We start from the raw sequence: 22,509 nt of genomic DNA, 5'->3' as shown, positions 1-22,509 counted from the left end.
CTTTGGGCTGATGGTTGAGAAAGCAAGCGTCTGAGGCCCAGTATTTCTAGGGCAGAAGGAGGGATTATGCTTGCGAAGATAAGGCATGATGGAAGTTGATTTTTTGATCCTTCCTTCCTTCATGCACTTAATAAACCAGTGATTACGGGCCTCGTCTGCTCATTGAGGCTCACCTTCTGGTGTATCGAAAATCAAAAAGAAAGCATTAAATTGAAAGCTCTTCCTCCAACAGATGCAAATGTTTCACAATGAAAGGTTCAGATAAATAGTTTGACAGTGTCTTTCATTGTGTTAGTGAAGCACCCTTACAGAAAATTATGCTTCTGACTCTTTACCTAAATACAGAGATTTCCATTTCTTTCTAGTTTCTTCTGAACTTCACCAACAGGGAACATAATTTTTGCATTGTTCTCTCCATAGTTCGTAAATAATTTTGCATGCCACTTTCCTCCAGTGGAAATTATTTTGTATATACTTTCCCATATTTCACAACCTGCATATTTGTCACTCTTAATGACCATAGTAAATTACATCAGGCTGATCTACTGTAATTTACGCATTTCTCTTTTGTTGTAAATTTGGCTTGCTCCTAGTTTTTTGTGAATATTAGAAAAAAAATCCTTTTTTAAGGGAGGATATATAACAGCTTCTTCGGTTAAAGCAGTTTTGACAGGTTGTTTCATCTAAAATTGTTCATTCTAACATGTGAAAAAGGTTGCATTCCTGTGGAGAAAACACACCCTGCCTTTTTAAGGGAGAATTGTTCCTTGCTTATGTTTGAGCATCCATTTATAATGGAAAGATAACTAGTAGAGATGGAGCTGATATATTTAGAGCTTTCTCCATTGAATACCTTCCATGTATTATTAGGAAATAGCACATTTCTAGTGGAGAATAAGAGAGTGATGGACAGTACAGCGAAGTTCCAAGGCTGCGGTGTGACTGCTCCCGACTCCCAACTGTCACACTCATTCATTGGCCTTGACTCAACTGGATGGTCTCTCAGTTCTTGCCTTTGGAGAACCAGTGGAGGAATGTGCCACTCTTTGGCAGAGGACAGTCAGCTCCCTTCCAGCACGGAGACCTGATGAGTTGTCAGAACTTCCTTACTCTGGAAGTACCTGGAGCTGGCTCCTCGCGCAACTGCTCTGAGCATGTACTGAAGAGGGCAAGGAAGGATAGACCATCAGGAGGAATTGAAATTCGTCTACGGTCTCTATGGCACCCCATCCAGAACCTTCTGAGTATCTAAGGGTAAGTCGAATTCTTAGGCAAGCTCTTCCTTCCCCTTCTCAGCAGAGACAGTGTTGAGAGGCACTTGGTAGAGGTGAGGTGGAGGCCTGTGATCAGCTGGTGTTTGCAGAGACTATTTCTAAAGAGAGCAAAAATCTCAGGATTTGTGAGTAGGGCAGAACAATTGAGACCATACCATTGTTCACTAGGTTCTGTGGGTACCTTCAAAGATCCTGGGGCTGTTGCTTCCTGCAAGTTATTTGTCTTCATATATCTTAGGAAGGTTTTGTTTCATGTACAGAACTTTCTTTTCTTGCTCCTTGAGGGGAGGATTTTGTAGGTCTGGCTTATTTTATCTCTCATTGCCTTGTGTGGAGCTTGTATCAAAAAAAGTACTCAAAAGAGGTGCCTGGGTGGCTCAGTTGGTTGAGTGTCTGACTTCAGCTCAGGTCATGATCTTGTGGTTTGTGAGTTCTAGCCCCACATCAGGCTCACTGCTGTCAGTGTGGAGCCAACTTTGGGCTTTTCTCTGCCCCTCCTCCACTTGCGCATACACTCTCTCAAAAATAAACATTAAAAAAAAGTGCTCAATAAATAAATATTGGTTGTATGATTTTGTGCACTAAGGATATTGTCATGTGGGCAACTACTACTCTTCTGTTAAGAGGAATGTAGAAGTGAGGAGCAGCTAGATAAACCAAAGTCAGGGAGGAGTAGAGTGCAAAGGGGTGTACCTGGGCTTTGCAGCCAGGAAGAGGGAGATCCTCATCCCAACTTTACTACTCCCTGTCTTAACTTGGTTGACCCATTTATGTTCTCTGAACCTCAGCTTTCTCACCTGCAAATGTGGATCAGACCACTTTACTCACAGAGCATGTGTAAGGTTTATTACTCAAAGTAGACAGTTAAAAATGTTTTCTTCCTCCTTTCCCTGCCCAAAGGGTGACTATAGAAAGCCAACAGAGGTCCAGTTAACGTGTCCAAGTGTTGTCAGGAAGTAGATCCCTACATTCATGTTACCCATAATCTGAAATGTGCCACATACTGCTTCTATCTCTCCATACCAGCAGCTAATGCCATGAGTGCTTCAAACAACATACATACCCTTTGGTTCTCCTTTGAGCCTCTTCACTAGTAACTGTTTTTTTGCCTCTACAGGATTTATGAACGTGTGATAGACCCTCCTGAAACCAACCTTCCCCCAGGAAGCAATGTATGGCTTGGTCAACGCAATCAAAAGCATGGCTTATTCAAAGTAAGCACTTCTTTCTACTTCTGCCATGTAGTTTTCTATGTGCTTGACACGAATAATTGTCAGAACAATTCTATGAAGTAGGTGCTTTGAAACTAGGCAGAGTTGAGTGATTTGTTCAAGATTGCGTAGGATGATGCATAGTGTAAATCATCCTCCACATGTTTCTGACTGACCTAATTCTGGGAGACAGGATAATCTTCAAATTGGCTTCCATTCTCAGAATCTTGGGGTGCATGGACACTGAGCTTTTGCTTTTCTTATCTATAAAGAGAGTAATACAATAACTGTGTTATTATACTTTATAGAAACAGGATACATTGATAAAATGAAGAAGTTAAAAACTTCATGAAATTTTAAGAAAGTCTTGTTCTTCAATAGAATGGCAGTCTTTTGCTTCTGGCATTGCGGTAGAATAGATATTTTAAAAAATTCTGCTTCAGAATGCCTATAAATGTTGGATAAAACGGAACAAAAATCTTTGAAGACCCATCATTGCACTTATAAGAAAGGAAATTCTTAGAGGCCAAATATGTGGAGAAAAGTGAAAACCAGAGGGAGGGATGTCTGCCAGTACCAAGAATTTGAAAATGTCTTTTCTGTTATTCCCATTTGAGTGAGATATACTTGACCTATAACACTTTGTAACTTTAAGATGTATAACTTTTAGATTTGATAGACTTGTATGTTGCAAAATGATTATCAGCAGTATTAACCAACACCTCCCTCATCTTACATAATTATCATTTCTTGTCATGAGATCATTTAAGACCTACTCTCTTAGGAAAATTCAATTACATAATACAAGATTAGGCACTATAATGACCATGTTGTACATTAGATCCCCAGACCTTATGTGTGTTATATCTGGAAGTTTGTATACTTAGACTAGCATCTCCCCATTTCCCCCAGCCCGTGGCAACTAGCATTCCACTGTCTCTCTGAATTTACGTTTTTTGGATTGTACGTATAAGTGGTGTCATGCAGTATTTGTTTGTCTCTTATTTCATTTTGCATAATGCCCTCCGAGTCAATTCGGAAATGTTGAAAATGGCAGGATTTTTTTCGCTCGTGGCTGAATATATTCTATTGTATACATACCACAACTATTTTAGCCATTCATCTGTTGACCTATACTTAAATTTTTTTATGTTTTATCTGTTGTGAGTATTGTGGCAATGAATATAGGGGTGAAAATACCTCTTTGAGGAAGTGCTTAATTTCTTTTGGCTATGTACTCAATAATACACCCAGATGTGGGATTGCTGGATGGTATGGTTGTTTTATTTTTAACTTTTTGAGGAATTTCCATAGCTATACTAGTTTATATTTCCACGGTGTACAAGGGTTCCTTTTTATTCACACTTGTTATTTTTTGTCTTTCTGATGATAGCCATTTTAATATGTGTGAAGTGATATTTCATTGGGGTTTTGATATGCATTCCCAGATGATTAGTGTTGTTGAGCACCTCATGTACGTATTGACCGTTTGCACATCTTTGGAAAAATGACCATTGAGTTCCTCTGCCCTTTTATAATCAGCTTTTATTTGTTTATTTGCTGTTGTGTCATATGAGTTTTTAAATATGTTTTGGTTATTAACTTCTTATCAGATTGCTGATTTGCAAATGTTTACTCCCATCCCATAGGATGCCTTTTAATTTTGTTGATTGTTTCCTTTGCTGTGTAGAAGCTTTTTGTTTGTAGATCCACTTATTAATTTTTGCTTTCATAGCTTATGCTTTTGGTGTCCTATCCAAAAAATAATTGCCAAGACCAATGCCAAGGAGCTTTTCCCCTGTTTTCTTCTAGGAGTTTTATGGTTTCAGATCTTGCATTTAAGTCTTTAATCTGTTTTAATTTTTTTGTGAGTGGTAATACAGGAATCCAATTTGTTCTTAATGCGGTTATCCAGTTTTCCCAAAACCATTTGTTGAAGAGACCATTCTTTCCTTATTTGTCAAGGAGTCGTTGATTATATATGCAGCGGTTTATTTTTGAGCTCTTGATCCTGTTCCTTTGGTCTATGGTCTTTTCTTTTCTTTTCTTTTCTTTTCTTTTCTTTTCTTTTTTATTTTTTTTTGCCAGTATCATACTTCTTTGATTACTAGACCTTTGTAGTCTACATTTGACTCTTGCACAGAAGGGGTTTGAACTACACGTGCCTACTTACACAGGGATGTTTTTCAATAAATGCAGTACAGTACTGTAAGTCTATTTTCTCTCAGGATTTTCACATTTTTCTTTAGCTTTATTGTAGGAACACAGTATATAATACATAAAGCTTACAAAATATGTGTTGTTTATGTTATTGGTAGGACTATAGTCAACAGTAGGCTATTAGTAGTTAAGTATTGGGGGAGTCAGAAGTTACTAATCCCTGCATTGATAAAGGGTCTAATGTAGTTTGAAATCAGGAAATGTGATGCATTTAGCTTTGTTCTTCTTTCTTAGGATTGATTGCTTTGGCTCTTAGGTCTTTTGTGGTTTGAAACAAATTTTTTATTTTTTTGTTTGAAAGTGCCAGTCAGATTTTGATAGGGATTGCACTGAGTCTGTAAAAGGGTTTTGGTAGTATGGATATTTAAACAGTATTCTTCCAATTGATGAATATGGATATCTTTACATTTGTGTCTACTTCAATTTTTTTCTTTTTTTTTTTCTTTTTGGGACAGAGAGAGACAGAGCATGAACGGGGGAGGGGCAGAGAGAGAGGGAGACACAGAATCGGAAACAGGCTCCAGGCTCCGAGCCATCAGCCCAGAGCCCGACGCGGGGCTCGAACTCACGGACCGCGAGATCGTGACCTGGCTGAAGTCGGACGCTTAACCGACCAAGCCACCCAGGCGCCCCTCTTTTTCTTTTTTTTAATCAAAGTCTTATAGTTTTCAGTGTACAGATTTTTCACCTTCTGGTTAATTTCCTAAGTATTACACTGTTGTTGATGCTGTTGTGAATAAGATTCTTTTATTTTTCAGATATTTCATTGTTAGTGTATGGAAATGCAACTGATTTTTGTATGTTGATTTTGTAACCTGCAGCTTTACTGACTTCATTGATTAGTGCTAAAAGTTTTTTGGTGGAATATTCTATGCTCAATTTTCTGAGTCTTTTTATTATGAAGGAGGTTGTATTTTGTCAATTCTTTTTCTGCATCTATGAGATGATATGATTTTTTTAAATCTCATTCTATTAGGGTGAGTCACATTTATTGATTAGCATATGTTGAACCATTTTTTGCATTCTAGGGATAAATCTGCTTGATCATGATGTATGATTCTTTAATGTGTCATGAATTCAGCTTGTTAATATATTTTTATATCTATATTCATCAGGGTTATTGGCCTGTAGTTTTCTTGTAGTATTCTTCCTTGATTTTGGCATAGGATAATGCTGGTCCTCTTAAGTTAGTTGGTGAATTTTGGGAAGACTCAAATTTGGAAGAGTTTGAGAAGGATTGGTGTTAAATTATACTTAAGTGTTTGGTAGAATTCACCGATGAACCCATTTGGTCCTGGGATTTTCTTTTCCTTTAAAATTGAAGGTATAATTTACATAAAGCATAAGTCATTCCTTCCAATGTGCAGTTTTGAGTTTTAGAAAATTGATAGAGTCACATACCCACCATCATAGTCAAGATAAAGGACAATACCATAACCTCCCCAAATTCCCTTGTAACACTTTTGATTCATCTCTTCTAATCCTGAATGGCTACTAACCACTGATCTATTGTCTGGCCCTATAGTTTTGCCTTTCCCAGAATATTCTACAAATGAAATCATATATATATGTATGTATGTTGAGGTTCACCCATGTTATATGCATCAATGATTCTTTTTTATGGTACTCTAATTCTGTAGTATGGGTGTACTACAGTTTGTTTATCCATTCCTCAATTACTAGACATTCAAGTTATGAGTTTTGGCCATTTACGTATAAAGCCACTAAAAATGCTTGCACATAGGTGTTTGTATGAACACAAGTTTTCTTTCGGGTATGTATCATTGGGATTGCTAGGCTGTTTATGAAACGTATGTTTAACTTGATAAGAAAATGCCATTGTATTTTCCAAAGTGGCCATACTATTTTGCAATGCTACAACGATGCGTGGAAGTCCCAGTTAGAGCTTTAAATTTCAACAGGATGGGAAGAATGTCCTAGATCTCATGCAAGATTGGAAGATGGAGCAGAAACTTCTAAAACCAAGTCACAATTTAGAAGACTATATCTCTAGCCAAGGGTGGACAGAAGCGTCTACTACTTAGCCACAGGAAGCAATCCAGTAACTAGTCTTTCTCCACCTCAGTTTCACACAGTTCTGTAATGAGAATTTGAAACCATAGTCCTGCTATCATGCAGCCTGGAAATTTGGATTTATTTTGCCCATGAAGTTCAAGAAACTTTCTTAAAGCATTCCTGGATTGGGAACCTTGGGATTCTGGATGAAGAAAATACAAATTATCTTTGGAGAAGTTTTCCTTCTATGCAGACCTCACAGGATTCCCACAGATTAAGATCATGCAAATAGAATTTTAAGTCCTTATGAGTGAGAGTTAGAAGGAATAACAAACTTTGAATTAGCCCTCAAAGGGCTGCAGAAATTGAAATTACAAGAAAAGAAATTTTGAAAATCCTGATGTTTTAAAATGTTTAATGCAACAAAATAACCAATTGTGATGACTAGAGAGTATAAATATGATGAGGGAGATCTGAACCAAAAAGAAGTTCCAGAAAAGAAAAATATAGGTATTGAAGTAAAAGAAAAAACCTCAACCCACTAAACAGTAAATTAGACACAGGTGGGGAGAGCATTTGTAGAGTAGAAAATATTGTCAAAGTTATTACCTTAATAGTGGGAAGCTAAAGAGAGGGAAATAGAAAAAAGCTTAAAATGTAGAGAAGAAATATAGAAAAAAAATGTTACATATGTGTTTAGTGTGTTTATATTCATACCTATATATTTGAAAAATCCAGAAGATAATAGAAGGGGTTATGGGCTCCATTAGAAGTATGATGGCTAAGAATTCTCTAAAATTGATAAAACACTAATTCTGATTATAGCAACTATAATGTAATCAAAGTATATATTAGCTATTGTTGTCTATCAAGAAACTGAGCTATTTTTTAAGCTTCTGAGTTTTTTCTTTAGATCACAATTCTTATTTTTTTATTTTTTATTTTTGAGAGAGAGAGAGACAGACAGAATATGAGCAGGGGAGGGGCAGAGAGAGAGGGAGACACAGAATCTGAAGCAGGCTCCAGGCTCTGAGCTGTCAGCACAGAGCCCTAAGCAGGGCTTGAACTCACAGACCAAAGTCTCATTTTATAATCTCATTAGAGATTACTAGCCAAAGTCTGATGCTTAACCAGCTAAGCCACCCAGACGCCGCTACATAACAATTCTTTGTGTGATTAGATGATTTTTCTGGTCTGGTCTGGCTATGCTGTTATATCTTGGGCTCTCACATGTCTGTGGTCATTTGGCAGATCAGCAGGGGGCAGGATGATCTAAGATGGCCTCTTGACATCTCTGGTTGTAGGCTGGCTGTTGACTAGTGTACCTCAGTTCTTCTCCATATGGTCTCATTCTCTAGTGGTCTAGGGGCTTATCCACATGACAGTCTTAAGAGTCCAAGTGTAAGAAGACAGCAAGCCTGAGCTTATTAGTACTTTTCAAGGCTCGGCTTGCCTTACACAGTGGCTAATATTTTATTGCCCAGAGCAAGTCATAACCAAGAGCCAAACTCATAGTCCATCTCTTGAAGGACTATTCTGTATATCGTTGCAAGGATATGGATGTGAGGAAGGGAAGAAGTTTGGACCATTTTAATCTATTACACAAGCAAGATAGCCACACTTAGACATATTACTGGAATAGTAGAACCCCCCAAAGACACAGAAAAGATACTAACAATAGCTCCTAAAAGGTAAATTTTCCACAGAAGAATAACAGCTTGAACAGCTGGCTTTTAATCAGTAACAGCAGAAGACAGTGATAATAGAAAGAATTTTTTTCAAAGTTTTCAAAGAAAATCACTCCCAAATGTAGTAGCATATATCCAGCTTAATTCTCATTTGAGAATGAGCATGAGATAAGAACTTATAGATAAATAAAACTGTTTTATGACCAACAGGTGCTCGTTAAAGAAACTTTGCAAAAGAAAAGACATACAAAATACAAGGGGGAATTGGTGAACAAATGGGGAGTATACACAAACCTTAATCATTACTTGATTAAATAATAATGCCCAATTTTGGAAAAAATAAAAATATTACAAGACAAAATGCTGGGGCTATCTGATTTTAAAGTACTATAAGGCCTGTATTTAGAAAATGAATAGAGAAATTGGCTAACTATATTAAATTAAGTTCACATGTTAAAAATTCACCAACACCAAAATAAAAATATTACTTCCAGATTAAAATTTTTTTTTTAAGATTTACTCATTTTTTCAGAGACACAGAGAGACTGTGGGGGGGGGGCAGGGGGGGAGAGAGAGACACACACACACACACACACAGAATCTGAAGCAGGCTCTAGGCTTTGAACTGTCAGCACAGAACCTAACAGGCACAGGGTTCGAACTCACGGCCTGTGAGATCATGACCTGAGCTGAAGTCTGATGCTTAACCAACTGGGCCACCCAGGTGCCCTCACATTTAAGTATTTGAGAAAGAGATATTTGTAAAAAGTTCTATCAACCCTGAGGCACCTGGGTGGCTCAGTTGGTAAAGCAAGCAACCATTGGTTTTGGCTCAGGTCATGATGTCATGGTTTGTGAATTCTACCCCTACTGGCAGTGGGAGAGTCTGCTTGGGATTCTCTCTCCCTCTCTCTCTGCCCCTTTCATGTGCTCTTTCTCTCTTTCTCTCTCTCTCTCTCTCTCTCTCTCTCTCTCTCTCTCTCTCTCAAATTAAATAAATAAACTTTACCAAATAAAGTTCAACCCAGAATAAGGCAAGAAGAGAAAAAAGTTTTAGTATAAACTAGATATAATTCCAGTGCATAATATTTACTAACTAAGTGATTTACACTTACTGGGTAAAAGTCTGAGTACTATATTGGATTCATAAAACTCCAATCCTGATGTATATTGTTTATATTGAAACAATAAAAAATAAAGATTTATTTTTTGCTTTTATGGCCATTGCTGGAGCACCAGTGGCCAAAAGGAAGTTCAGTCCCTTTCTGACTTCTGACCGGAGCAAGGACCAGAAAAGGCATTTCAATGCACATTCCCAAATTCCCACGAAGATGGTCTTCCTTTCCTTCCAAAGAACTGAGACAGAAGTACAACATTTGATTCATGCCCACCCGAAAAGGATAATGAAACACAGGTTGTGTGAGGACACTACAAAGGTCAGCAAACTGGCAAAGTAGTCCAGGTTTACAGGGAGAAATATGTCATCTCCATTGAATGAGTACAGCAAGAGAAGGCAGGTGGCACAGTGTCCACGTGGGCATCTACCCTAGCAAGGTCTATCACTAAACTAAAACTGGATGAAGACTGCAAAAAGATCCTTGAACGTAGGAAAGGAAAAGGGCAAATGTGAGGTAGAAACAACTGAGAAGATGCAAGAATAAAGTAATCTTCTATGTAACTTTAACAAAAACTGTGAAAATGAAGGAAAAAAAAGGGATTCATAAATGTTGGTAGTGAAATGCCTAAAAAAAAAAAAAAAAAAAAAAGAAAAAAAGAAACAGGCCAAATGAAAGAAAAAGGAGCTGTAGAATGCTCTGGCACGATCAAACTTCAAGGCACCCAAAGTTACCACATAATAAACAATTTTAAAGATGCATACACCTGATATGTAACTTAAATATACATTGCAGCATTACAGAATACTCTGGAAGGATGGTGTTCTCACTACAGGGTGCTAGGTCAACTGAATATCCCTATGGGGAAATACTAATCCTGGACTCTATTTCCCACTACATGCAAAATCAATTCTGGGGGATTATAGATGTAAATCTGAAAGGTAAACCAGTAAAGCCTAAAAAGATAGGATAGAAAAATATCTTTATGGCCTTGATGTAGGAAAAATATTTCTTAAATAAGTTATAAAATAACTACAAAGAGAAAGTTTGATGTACTTAAAATTTGCAAGCCCCCCCCCCCAATATGTAAGAGAGTAAAATAGAAACTATCCAATTAGTTCTATCCTACAAAGGCCAAAAAGGCAGAAAAATCAATGAGTAAAGTATCCAACTTGAGATGTTAGCAAATGGAAATAAATAAATGAAAGAAGAAATGAAAAAATAAACATATAAGAATAGAAATGAAAATAAGGAGTAGGATACAATAGACAAGATCTGGAAAAACACAATTTGATCATTTGAAAAGACAAATCTGGAAGTTTGAGCAAGAAAAAATGAGAGAAAGCATTAAAAAAAACAAAATACTGCAAATACTAAAACAGTAAGTAATCATTGATTTTATATAATAAAATGGAAAATTAGAGAAAAATAGGCAATTTCCTGAAACTATAAGTTATCAAAATGGACTTTGGAAATGAAACATGGTCTTAGAATCAATAAAGTATTCTAAGGAATTCATGATACAAAATCTGTATTAGCTTTCATTGCAAAGCAAGTTTATTCAAAGCTTAGTGGCTTGAAACAGCAAGTATTTAGCTCACAGTTTTGTGCATTGGTGCTTTGGGTTGGGCTGAGATGACTGATTCTTGTATTCTGAGGGTTCACTCATGCAGTTTGAGCAGCTTCTGGTTTTCTGGGGACTGGCTATACTGGAATGGACTTAGCTGGGATGGCACATCTCTCCTTCATGTGATCTCTTATTATCAGCAGTCTAGCCTGATCTTCTTTATAAGTCGGCTGATGAGGGTTTCCAGAGCTGGAGTAGAAATATGCAGGGTCTTTGGAAGCCAAGGCTGAAAACTTGCACATTGTATTTTGTTGCATTATATTGGCCAAAGCAAGTTTTAAGGCCAGACTCAAGGATATGGGAAATAGATTTCATCTTTTGATGGGAAATACTACAAATTCCCATTGCACAGGGTAGCAGTCTGGTAAGGAGCAAAGGATTGTGACCGATTTTCACAATTTACCATGTCTCTCCACCCAACAACCACTGGCTTCAGACAGTTTTACAGGGGAGTTTTATCACATCCAAGGAAATGATTCCTATCTTGTATAAATTCTTATGGAGAAGAGAATAAATGAAAATATCTCCCATCTCATTTATGAAGATAGTTGAGCATTCAACTCTTGATTTCTGTTCAAGTTGTGACCCCAGGGTCATGGGATCAAGCTCTGCATCAGGCTTCACGTTGAGCCTCAAGCCTGCTTAAGATTGTTTATTTCCATCTGTCCCTCTCCCCAGCTCTCATGCATTCTCCCTCTCTCTCTCTCTCTCTCTCTCTCTCTCTCTCTCTCTCTCAAATTAAAAAAAAATGGAGTTTTATAATACACTGTACTTTTGAACACAGATTAGATTAAAAATTCTAAAAAAAAAATAACGTAAATTAGCAATCCAAATCTAGCTGTGTGTGTCTGGATGTGTGTGAGACCAAGTTGGTGATTTCAACAATGCTAAACTACTTTTATCAATACATCGACTAATACAAGTCACATTAAACAGAAAAATCTATGGTTATCTCCGGAGGGAGAAAAAGCACTAGATACAATTCAGTACTGACTCATGATAAATTCTTAGCAAAATAGGAATTGAAGGAAACTTCATTAAACTGAAAGTGTGCATGAAGCAAACATGCAAAAACGATTGTTCTTATAGTTTAAATATTAAGAGAATTCCTGTTATAATCTGGAATCTTACAAGAATCTTTATTACCATAATTTATTTTCAACATGATAGTGTAGGTCCTTCTGGCAGAAAAACAAATCCCAACCCCCAAAATGTCCCCACGCACCCCTCAAAACACAAGGGTTAGTAAAAAAAAAAATAGTGAGAAATTATATAATGGATTGCATAGAAAATAGAATTCACAAATTATTACAGTTACCAAGATTGTTCTGAAACAGTGCTGGATATAAAAACCAGAGAGAAAATCAATTGCATTGCTGAAAAAAGTAGCATCAACAAAATGCAGTTAAATAGAATATTTCATTTATAAGATCAAAAAATGTATAAAGTGCTTAAGGATAAAAATATATGTATAATGATTATGGAAAAAATATAAAATTTTTTAAAAAATCATTAGAGAAGACCTAAATGAGGACAGGTGCTTGGAGAAGGCTTAAAAATGGCAATTCTACTCAAATTGATTTCTCAATTGGATGAAATTATAATAAATTCCCCAAAGGATTTTATTTTCTGATAAAATCTGCAAGCTGATTTTAAAAATGATATGGAAGAATAAAGACCAATAATATTTCTGCAGTAAAAGGAATGGCTTTCAGATCTTATTATAAGCTTATAGCAATCAACAGTTTGATATCCATGTAAGGACTGGCACATGAATTAAGAGAATAGCCTGGAGAGGCCAGAAAGGGACTTTTTATTTGTGGCAACTTGATACATAACTGAATTGGCATTCCTGATCTATGAGGAAGGGATGTATTCATAAATAAATGGTTATGAAAATCACTGCTTTAAGTATTTCATGTATATACTAATTGATGTAATTGATTTTGGTGTGTATTGTCAGGAAAAGCTTTAATATATTTGGAAACCATACACCAAAATCAATTACAATTAAATACATAAATGTGTTGCACCTGGGTGACTCTGTTGACCATCCAACTCTTGATTTCAGTTCAGGTCATGATCTCATGGTTGATGGGATCACGTCCCAAGTTGGGCTCTGCATTGATAGCTCAGAGCTTGCTTGGAATTCTACCTCCCTCCCTCCCCTCCCCCCCTCCACTAGGTACCAGTGCCTGTTCCCTCTCCTCCTCTCCCCCTCTCCTCCTCTCCTCCCCTCTCCCCCTCTCCCCCTCCCTCCCTCTTCCTCTCTCTCTCTCTCTCTTTCTCTCTCTCTCTCCCTCTCTCTCTCTCTCTCTCCCTCTTCCTTTCTCTCTCTCTCTCTCTCCCCCTCTCTTCCTCCCTCCCTCCCTTCCTCCTGCCCCCACCCCCAAATAAATAAGCATTAAGCAAAATACCTAAGTGTGAACTTTGCAAGTTTTAGAAGACAATATGGGAGCATATATTCATGATCACAGGGTGGGAAAGAAGCAATAATAAGTATAAAGCCGTTAAAGATACTATTGACAAATTTAATATACAAAACAAGTTGAATATGTTTCTCAAAGATGACCTGGGCAACCAGATCAATTAGTAGAGCATATCCAGTAGAGAAGTGTTAAATTCAGTAAGATGCTCATAAATCAATAAGAAATCAGGCAAAAGGTATAAAAAGGCAGTTTCCCAAAGTGGAAACATGTGAATAACCAATGAATTTATTAAAAGAAATGCAATTTCAGTAGTTATCTTGAAAATACAAACTAAAAACACCATGAAATACCATTTCTTACCCCTCAGCCTGGCAAAAATGAAAACAAAAATAGGATGATGCTCAGTGTGGGAGAGGTTAATCGAGCCACGGTGGTGGAAACTTGAATTGGTTGAGCCACTAAGGAGGGCAGTTTGGGAGTTTTTGTATAAAATTAAAGGCATGCATATCTTATGACACATGACCCCAACTTCTATACACATTGAAGAAAGTTTGACATGTAGCCAAGAAGATATGATGTACAGTCCTCACAGGAGCTTTTTTAATGTAAAAAAATTTGGAGAAAAAGGTGTGTATCAGTAGGATGATGTTTAAATAAATGGTAGAATCCTATAAATAAACACCAAAATCATTGAAATTAAAGTAGCAGGAGAAAATTATAGTATTAAGTAATTTAAAAATGCAAGACATTTCAATTTATTGCTTATTTATACATTCACATATGTAAAAAAATAAATACATGGGAATAAGCACTAAATTTACAAGTTTACTTCTGAGAGGAAGGAATAGAAATTTAAGGATGGACACTCAGAAGACTTCAACTATAGTGATCTTTCATTTCTTAAGGTGGGTGCTACATTTGCAGGCATTAGCTTTATTTTGCTTTCAACTCTTTTGTATGTCCTAGATACTAAAAGAAAAAAAAAAGAACATGTCACAGGGTTCCTGGGTGGCTCAGTCAGTTAAGCATCCACTCTTGCTTTTATCTCAGGTCATGATCTCACCGCTTTTGAAACAGAGCCCTGTGCTGACAGCGTGGAGCCTCCTTGAGATTCTCTCTCTCTCCCTGTCTCTCTGCCCCTACCCCTCTTGTGTGGATGTGTGTGCTCTCCCTCAAAAATAAATCTTTAAAGTCAATACACACACACACACACACACACACACACACATATAAGTATATATACACACACATCTGAATATATACATGCGTGATTTTTCCACGTTCCCTTATTTTCCATGTTTCTAAGAATCCACGGAAATTTGTCCAGATGTCTCAGTTCTAAACTGACTCACATTTAATGCTCTTTCTTGTTCTGTAGTTAGTTATTTCTTGGTGAAGCTACACTTTCCTTGGGGACTTGGGTCTGAAATGAAGGACAGCACTGGTTCCCAAGTCCGGGAACACTTCAAAATATTGCAGAGACATAGTAACATGTGTTGATGATGGTCTAGATTAGAGTTTTACCTTGGTCTCTAGAATGATCACAAACTGTAATATATGTTCAACAATTAACATAGGTAGCTGGATGATTGCAAAATGGCATAGTAGGCAGCTAGCTCTGAGCCTCTGTCCCTCTGTAGAAACATAAAAAATAAGCAGGAATTGTCAGAACCAATTTTGTTAAAATTTAGGAAAATAGTCAAAGGTTTAAAGCAAACTAAGTAAATTCTCAATCAAGAATAAGTGCAACATTAAAGTAGTAGGAAAGCTTTGTGATATCTTTTTACCCTTGCCTCATACTGGTCATAGCTCAGTAGCATCTCATTGTCAGTCTGTGTTCTCAGTGTGGGACAGTGGTCCCTGATTCTGGAGGGAGCGGAGACCTTATTTACATATCATAAGGTAAATCCATTCTGTATGGAACTACCTGAAGGACTGGTACGAGACACTTGTCTAAGAACTCTTCTGGGTCAGGAAAGTGACAGGTGTTGCCTGAAAATATTGCAAATGTAACATAATTTGCAGCTGCTTCAGGAAAGAAGTGCTGTTGACACATAATAGACCACATAAAGCCAGGATGAAATGCTAAGGAGAGAGAGTCTTTGGGAAATCATGGTATTGAACAGCACCTGCGCATAGAAAGTGCACATGCATTGTCCAAAGCCAAATACATGTTCAGAAAAGGCTCAGACACTCTAAGCTGGGTCTTTGGGCTGATCTCCAGGATTAGTGCAAGCATGTCTAAGTATTAAAGGAGAAGGCATCCAGTATCTTTCCCTTCCTCCTTCTATTTCCCTCCCTTTCTCCATCTCCCTCCCTCCCTCCCTCCCTCCCTCTCTCCCTCTCTCCACCTTCACTCCTCTCCCTTTGCTACTCTGCCCCCCCCCCCTTCTCCTTCTAGCATTCAAGGAAGTCAGTCTAAAAACTATATGAACACAAGCTCAGGACCAGGCAAGATAAGGAATATAGTCTCTTTAAAAAAAAAAAAATTGGGAAAGTCCTTTAACAAATGCACTGCTAGAGCATTCAACAATAAAACAAAACCAAAACCCAGGAATCCCTGGAGAAGGGAGAGAATTCTCTTTCTAGATCTCAAGTCACTATAGTATTCAAATGGCCAGTGTTTAAATAAAATCACAAGGTATTGCCATTCACAGGAATAAAATAGACAAAAACGAACTCTCTGCAAGCCTAGACAGTGGACTTACTAGATAAGATTTTAAAACCACCATACTAAATGGGCATAAGGAGCTATAAAGGAAAACATACATGAAGAACTAAGAAGTTAGGAAAATTAGGTATGAATACATGAGAATATCCATGAAGAGACAGGAATTATAAAAAGGAGCCAGACAGATAGTCTGCAGCTAAGAAGTACAACTGAAATGCAAAATTGACTAGAAGAAAGATTTGGGCAGGCTGGAGCATCACTGGACTTGAAGATAAGACCATTGGAATTAACCATTGTGAGCTGCAGAAAGGAAAATGTGGGTACCGGGAGATGAATCCGTTTGAAATCATTCTACCACTACCACATGCTTTCCCACAACACTGCCTCCACTGCCTTCATCACTTTTAGTGTGGTCTCAAGTACAGGCAGGGCTGACTTCATGGGCAGTTGACCTGTGCAGTCCCATGGGGTGCTAAACTTAGAAGGCCCGTGATGGGCTTCATTCTCTGCTGTTGCTGTCTTTAACATTTCAATAAATTTTGAAAGGGCTCTGCCAATTACGTAGTTGGTCCTGAATATAACTCATGTGGGTGTTTATTAGTGACACACTCTAGATTGTAAGCTTTACCAGAGTGAGAACTGGGTCTGTGTTATTCAGCAAGTGCTTAGAATAGGACAAGGTTGGGGCTCCTGGGTGGCTTAGTCGGTTGAGCATCCAACTTGGGCTCAGGTCATGATCTCACAGTTCGTGAGTTCGAGCCCTGCGTCGGGCTCTGTGCTGACAGCTTGGGGCCTGGAGCCTGCTTCGGATTCTGTGTCTCCCTCTCTCTCTGCTCCTCCCCTGCTCACACTCTCTCTTTCAAAAATAAAGATTAAAAAAAAATAGAGAATAGTACAAGGTATGTGGTTGGCAGACAACATACTCTGAAGTACAGACTACAAATCTATCATATTCCTGGCAGAGTGGCCAAGTTTTCTCTCACAAAAGTAATGCAGATTATATAAGAATACATATTAAAAGCACTTAACGCTTAGTGGGTTACAACACGCATCCTCCCCCTTTCTTGGTTACACATTTAATACTCGCTGTGTGCTTAAAGTTAACACTACATTGTGGAAGTGATTGGCACTTTTCCTGCCTTTGAGGGACTTCGGTTTCAGTTAGGAGCTGGTAATTAAGTAAGAGAGGGAGAGTGGTAAGCTTGCTGAGTGTTGCCTTGTAGCTGTCAGGAACCTTGTGCTTAAGAGCCCAGCTACCTGATACAGGCAGAAAACACAAGGAGTGTTCATAGACTGAATCATTTTGCTGCGGAGGTGGGTTGTAGGTGGTGGAAGAGTAGACAGTTATTGAATGCTTCCTGCATTCTCTATCTTGTCTGCGCTACATATATTCTCTCTGTTAATTACATTTCATCTGCAGAGCATCCTAATGAGGTAGCTGTAATCCGAACTGTATAGATGAGACAATGGGACTTGGGGGCTGAGCAAGTTGTCAGTCTTACATAGTTTGTGAGTGATAGAAATGGGATTTAAACTTAGCCTTCCCCCCCTCCGTCGAGCTTATGCTCATTCATTCATTCATTCATTCAACATCTATTTTTTAGGCTTACTTACCCCGTTCCATTAACTGTTAGATGGTGAACACATTTCACTTCTCAGCGTCCCATGGAGGAGACACACCCTGTTGTCTGTTTCTGGAGATCCAGCCCAAAGGTACCAGTGAGAAGCACCAGAAGGGGTTTGCCAGTTCCACCCTGATCCTCTCATTAGGGAGCAATGTGATTCTCCTTGTTGCCCAACAAAGTAGCCTCATCAAATGGCTTTTTTGAAGGAACTTTTCAAAACTCCTCTCCCCCATAGAATTTTATCTGTCAGTCAGTGCTTCTGGCCATCCTTTGGTGAGATGGCACCGGTAAGGGTAACATGTCAGTGTCTCTTTATAGAAACATTATCTTGATCAGTCCACTGCTGCAGAAATCTCCCTTTCTGTAAAAGAGGCAGGCACCCTTTAAGTGAGAGGTTGGTCTATCTTCAGGCTTCTAATTAATATTTATCTTGTAGAAGCTGCCTCCTGGGTCCAAGAACCACACCTGCTTTATTGCTCCAGAACTAAATACGCTTAGTATTGTATTTTTAGGTTAAATACATATAGATGTATTTTTAGGCTAAAATAACATCATTCTCTGTTTTAAATATTAATATGTCGCTTCATAGGCAAAGTAAAAGCAAAATCTCCTCCTTTGTCAAACCTAATTTCTGGGTGCTGGTGGATCCTTGTGGATAGTGCAGTAAAAGTGCTCCTGCTGAAAAAGAGGGGGAGGAAATCACACTTGGTGCCTGGCCCAGGAGCCTTTAGCATGAGGTGATTCCCATCAGAGATCCAGAACACAGGGTGGGGATTTCTTCCTTTCAAGATAGCATCCATCGGAGAAAATAGGTGATTGGTAGTGACAGGCTTCTCTGAATCTTCTGATTGTCAAAGATTTTCATTATTGAGATGGTTGACTACCACTCCATTTCCTTTTGATCAGTTCTAAGCTGATTATGCTGTTATTATTCAGAGGTTAAAGAAAGAACAAGTTTAGGTGACTTACAGTGAGCTACAGGATGCTTCAGTGGTTTGGGTGTTCTTACATTATTTCCATCCCAAGGCCATTCACTGAGGCCAAGACTCACTCTGTGTCTGTCTGTCTGTCTGTCTGTCTCTCTCTCTCTCTCTCTGTCCCTTGGATTTGGGTTTGAAACCTTTCCCTTACCTGGACATCACTGTCTCCTTAACAGCTGAGCTGTCAGTGGGAAGTGAAATTGATTACAATTTTTTTTTTAATGCCACAGCTGTTGTTTCTTACCTCAGCTGGTTCCCATAATTCCACAGATGGTAAACATATGTTTATAGGCACAGAGGAAAAGAAGCTATTTTGGATTCCTCCCTCTCTAATTTTTATTTTTCCTTTCATGCAGAAAGTCAAAGTCACAGAGCTGGGGAATCTTATGCATTTGTAGATTAATATTTCTGTGCATTAAGACTTTGGAAACAGCAGGACAGCTAATGATATGCTAATGAGCTGACAGTTTTTATTGATCGTAATGAAAGTCGACAAGTGTCTTTCTTGGCTTTTATGCAAGCTGGAATATTTTATTAACTGTCTTCAGGGCAGAAATACATAATTGGTTGCATTTTGAAAATCTTCCTTGTGAGTTTCTCAGGTCTTACTTTTTGTCAGCCTGTTGCCAAAGCTTGGGTCCTTGCCAGTTTATAAACAGAACACATCTTCATCCATATATTTACATGCCCAGCAGGAACTCTCCCCACCCCCTTTCCCTTTCAAAGCAATTTGTTTCAATGTTTTAGCATACAAAAAGAGAACCATTTTCTTCAATGTAAACAGAGATCTGCAGGGAAATAAGAGCTTTAAAAAAGAATTAGCATTTGTTTGGTGGCAAAGCTGCTTATATTTCTACCAGAAAGCTCTGAATGTCAGAAGGGTTTGCCTAATCTTAGTTATTCCATACAGAAGAGGGTCCTAATGGTATAATTTTTTCTAATCTTTATTGCATCTTCGTAGATTTCTTCCTGTGAAATGAGAAGTGTTCTTGGAACAATGGAAATGATGGGCATTCATTCCCGAAACAAAAACTCATAATGTACAACCTACCTGGTGCAAATTTATTTTGCAGTGCATGGTGAGCTGAGCACAGGAGGTAGAGGGTGGCAACAGGTGGTTTCAACAAAGAAAAAAATTATCCACTTTTCCTCTTTCCATCGGTACTAAGAGTGAAAGTTTATTAATTTGGGCTTTGCATCTTAGGGATTTATTTAGACTCTCAGCTTGGCTGAAGTTTAACATTGCAAGACCGACGAAAAAACGGATTGTTTAGCAAATTAGTAGTGTAAATAGGATTGCAGAGGAAGATACTGGCTACTTAAAAGGATCTCTGTTTGCCAGCACTGAAAAATTATTTCAGCAAACTGTTACATCTAATGCAAATAATTTATGTGCAGTTGATTAAGTATCCATTAAAGCAATTAAGGTAGAACCTCGTTTTGATAACATGACCTTGTTGTAACAACATCTTGTAAGCTCATGTAACTATGAGACTTTCTCAAATGGTCTATTTTCTCCTTAATCCATGTTGGAATGGCTTAGCACTGGTAATGGAGTTAGTAGGCCTGTAGTTAATGGCCTAGGATTAAGGTGTCCTTTAGGAAAGCTATTTAGTGTCAAAGCCTTAGGTTTTTCATAGGTCAAATGACCAGGTGATATGGCCCTGGATCAGGAGTCCTCATTGGGTATATCAAGGTCACCTCAGAAGCTTTTTCAAAATTTATATGATGTTCTCCCTAATCTCTAAAATTCTAATATGCACCCCAATTGTTTATTATTTATTTTTGAGATAGAGAATGTGAATAGGGAAGGGCCAGAGAGATGGGGAGACAGAGGATCTGAAACAGGATCTGTGCTGACAGCAGAGAGCCCCATGTGGGGCTCTAACTCACAAACAGATCATGACCTATGCCGAAGTCTGATGCTTAAGTGAGCCACCCAGGCGCCCTCGTATCCCTAGTTTAAAAAACTGATATCCTACAAGATAATTTACAGGTGTACCAGCTCTGAAAATATTGTTCAATATTATATAATTAATAGGTTTTAGGAATTTGATGCTTTTAAAGTGTTTTTTTGTGCCTGCTATGTGAAATATACTGCAACAGGGAGTACAAGGGGACCTAGAGATGAAAATATGATTTTTGCCTTCATGGTGTCTATAATCTAATAATTCTGTTGACTGGTATTCGATTCCAAATCACTGAGGTTTTATTGATATATTAGGATGTGGATGCTGTTTTCACCACTGTGATCTTTTAATGAGTAAACCCTCTTGCTCCTTGCCCCACCCCCCCCAAAGAAAACCTACAAATGACTGACAAAAGAGCAGGGTTTTTCAAAGTGGGGCCTTTTGACTTTTCATCAGAATCATCTTGGGTAGCTTTTAACAATCAAGGTTCCAGGGCCCACTCCAATCCTACTGAAACAGAATTTCAGGGGTAACCCAGGAGTCTGAATGTTAAACGCAAGGTTATTACTCAAACTCAAGGTGTTTACTCAAGGTGATTATTAAGACACTCAAAGTTTGAGAAACACTGCCATGACAGATGTGAAACACAGCATAGGTCTGAAAAAATGAGATCAAGTGAGGTCAGCCTAATACATGCCCTACTAGAGTTGCCTTTTTTCAGTTATGTGTAAATACATTTAAAGTTAAATAAGAACTAATAGAAATTCTTCTTATTCTTATTTCATCTTTGGGAGAAGTTGCAGCACTTGAAGGCATGTTATCTATAGAAATCCTCATAGATGACTTTTCTGTGAGAGATAAGACTGAGCTTCTATATAGGCTTATACTTTATGAAACTCTTCTCATTCTCTGAAGAAAACCCCATGCTTAGCAAATGCTGCTTTTATTGACAAACATCCAGGTATGGAAGAGTTCATATGGCACCTTAATGCCCAAGACCTTCTGGTGCTTGTTCTGGGGATGGTGCTAGGATGGATACACACACACACACACACACACACACACTCACTCACTCACACACTCATGCACACACACACATACATGCTCAGACTTCTTTGGGTTACAGTTGGTATTGTATAGTGTATTGCCATCCTTCTTTTAGTCTAGCATAGAATTATATCCATTCAAATAAATCACATTTCCATCTTGATTTATTTGGCAAGAAGAAGTGTTCATGCCACTATTGTGCTGACCCTGATTGCCTTTCCTTAGAAAAAAACACCAAGTGCTTTGAGTTTTGGTGTTAATGGGCATTGAGAAGTCCTCAGCTCTTATTTCTGTTTGCGATCAAGTCAACACCATTGACCTTGACCTAATGGTCTGTGTAACACCCCTGTGTGGTTCAGGTTAAAAGTAGAAAGGCAGAAGTGATGATGGAGGCAGGCAGAAGGAAGGTGTGGGGGAGGCCATTTGTAATTTACAGTGTAACTAAAGTCAGTATTCACTTTAAAAAAATAGGAAAAGGAAAACTGATGTACCTTCTAAGTTATGTTGCTGCAGAGTGAGTGGAGGGATATCCTTTTCAGATGTATTTTCCATTCGTTCTTAGAAAGGCAATTAATACTGTGACAAGTGTGCCGTAGGTTTCTCAGTGCCATTTCCATGAATGTTGTAGGCTTTTCTGATGAATAGGTCATAGATGGTCCTGATCCTTCCTGGTACTTGTGCTTTCTTCACTTTCAT

General features: G+C 38.1%; 1 protein-coding gene across 2 annotated transcripts in view; it reads left to right on the top strand.

Annotated features, from left to right (window-relative positions):
- NELL1 (neural EGFL like 1) overlaps positions 1-22,509 on the top strand; it is an 877,100-nt gene that overhangs the window by 168,571 nt on the left and 686,020 nt on the right. For both annotated transcript variants that reach the window (XM_049649290.1, XM_049649281.1), the window contains exon 5: positions 2,392-2,488. In XM_049649290.1, coding sequence (XP_049505247.1) covers positions 2,392-2,488 — 97 coding nt within the window. The remainder of the gene's footprint in view (positions 1-2,391; positions 2,489-22,509) is intronic.

This window comes from Panthera uncia, chromosome D1 (genome assembly GCF_023721935.1).
Source record: "Panthera uncia isolate 11264 chromosome D1, Puncia_PCG_1.0, whole genome shotgun sequence".
Lineage (NCBI taxonomy): Eukaryota > Metazoa > Chordata > Mammalia > Carnivora > Felidae > Panthera > Panthera uncia.
This window is presented reverse-complemented; position numbering and strand designations above follow the sequence as displayed.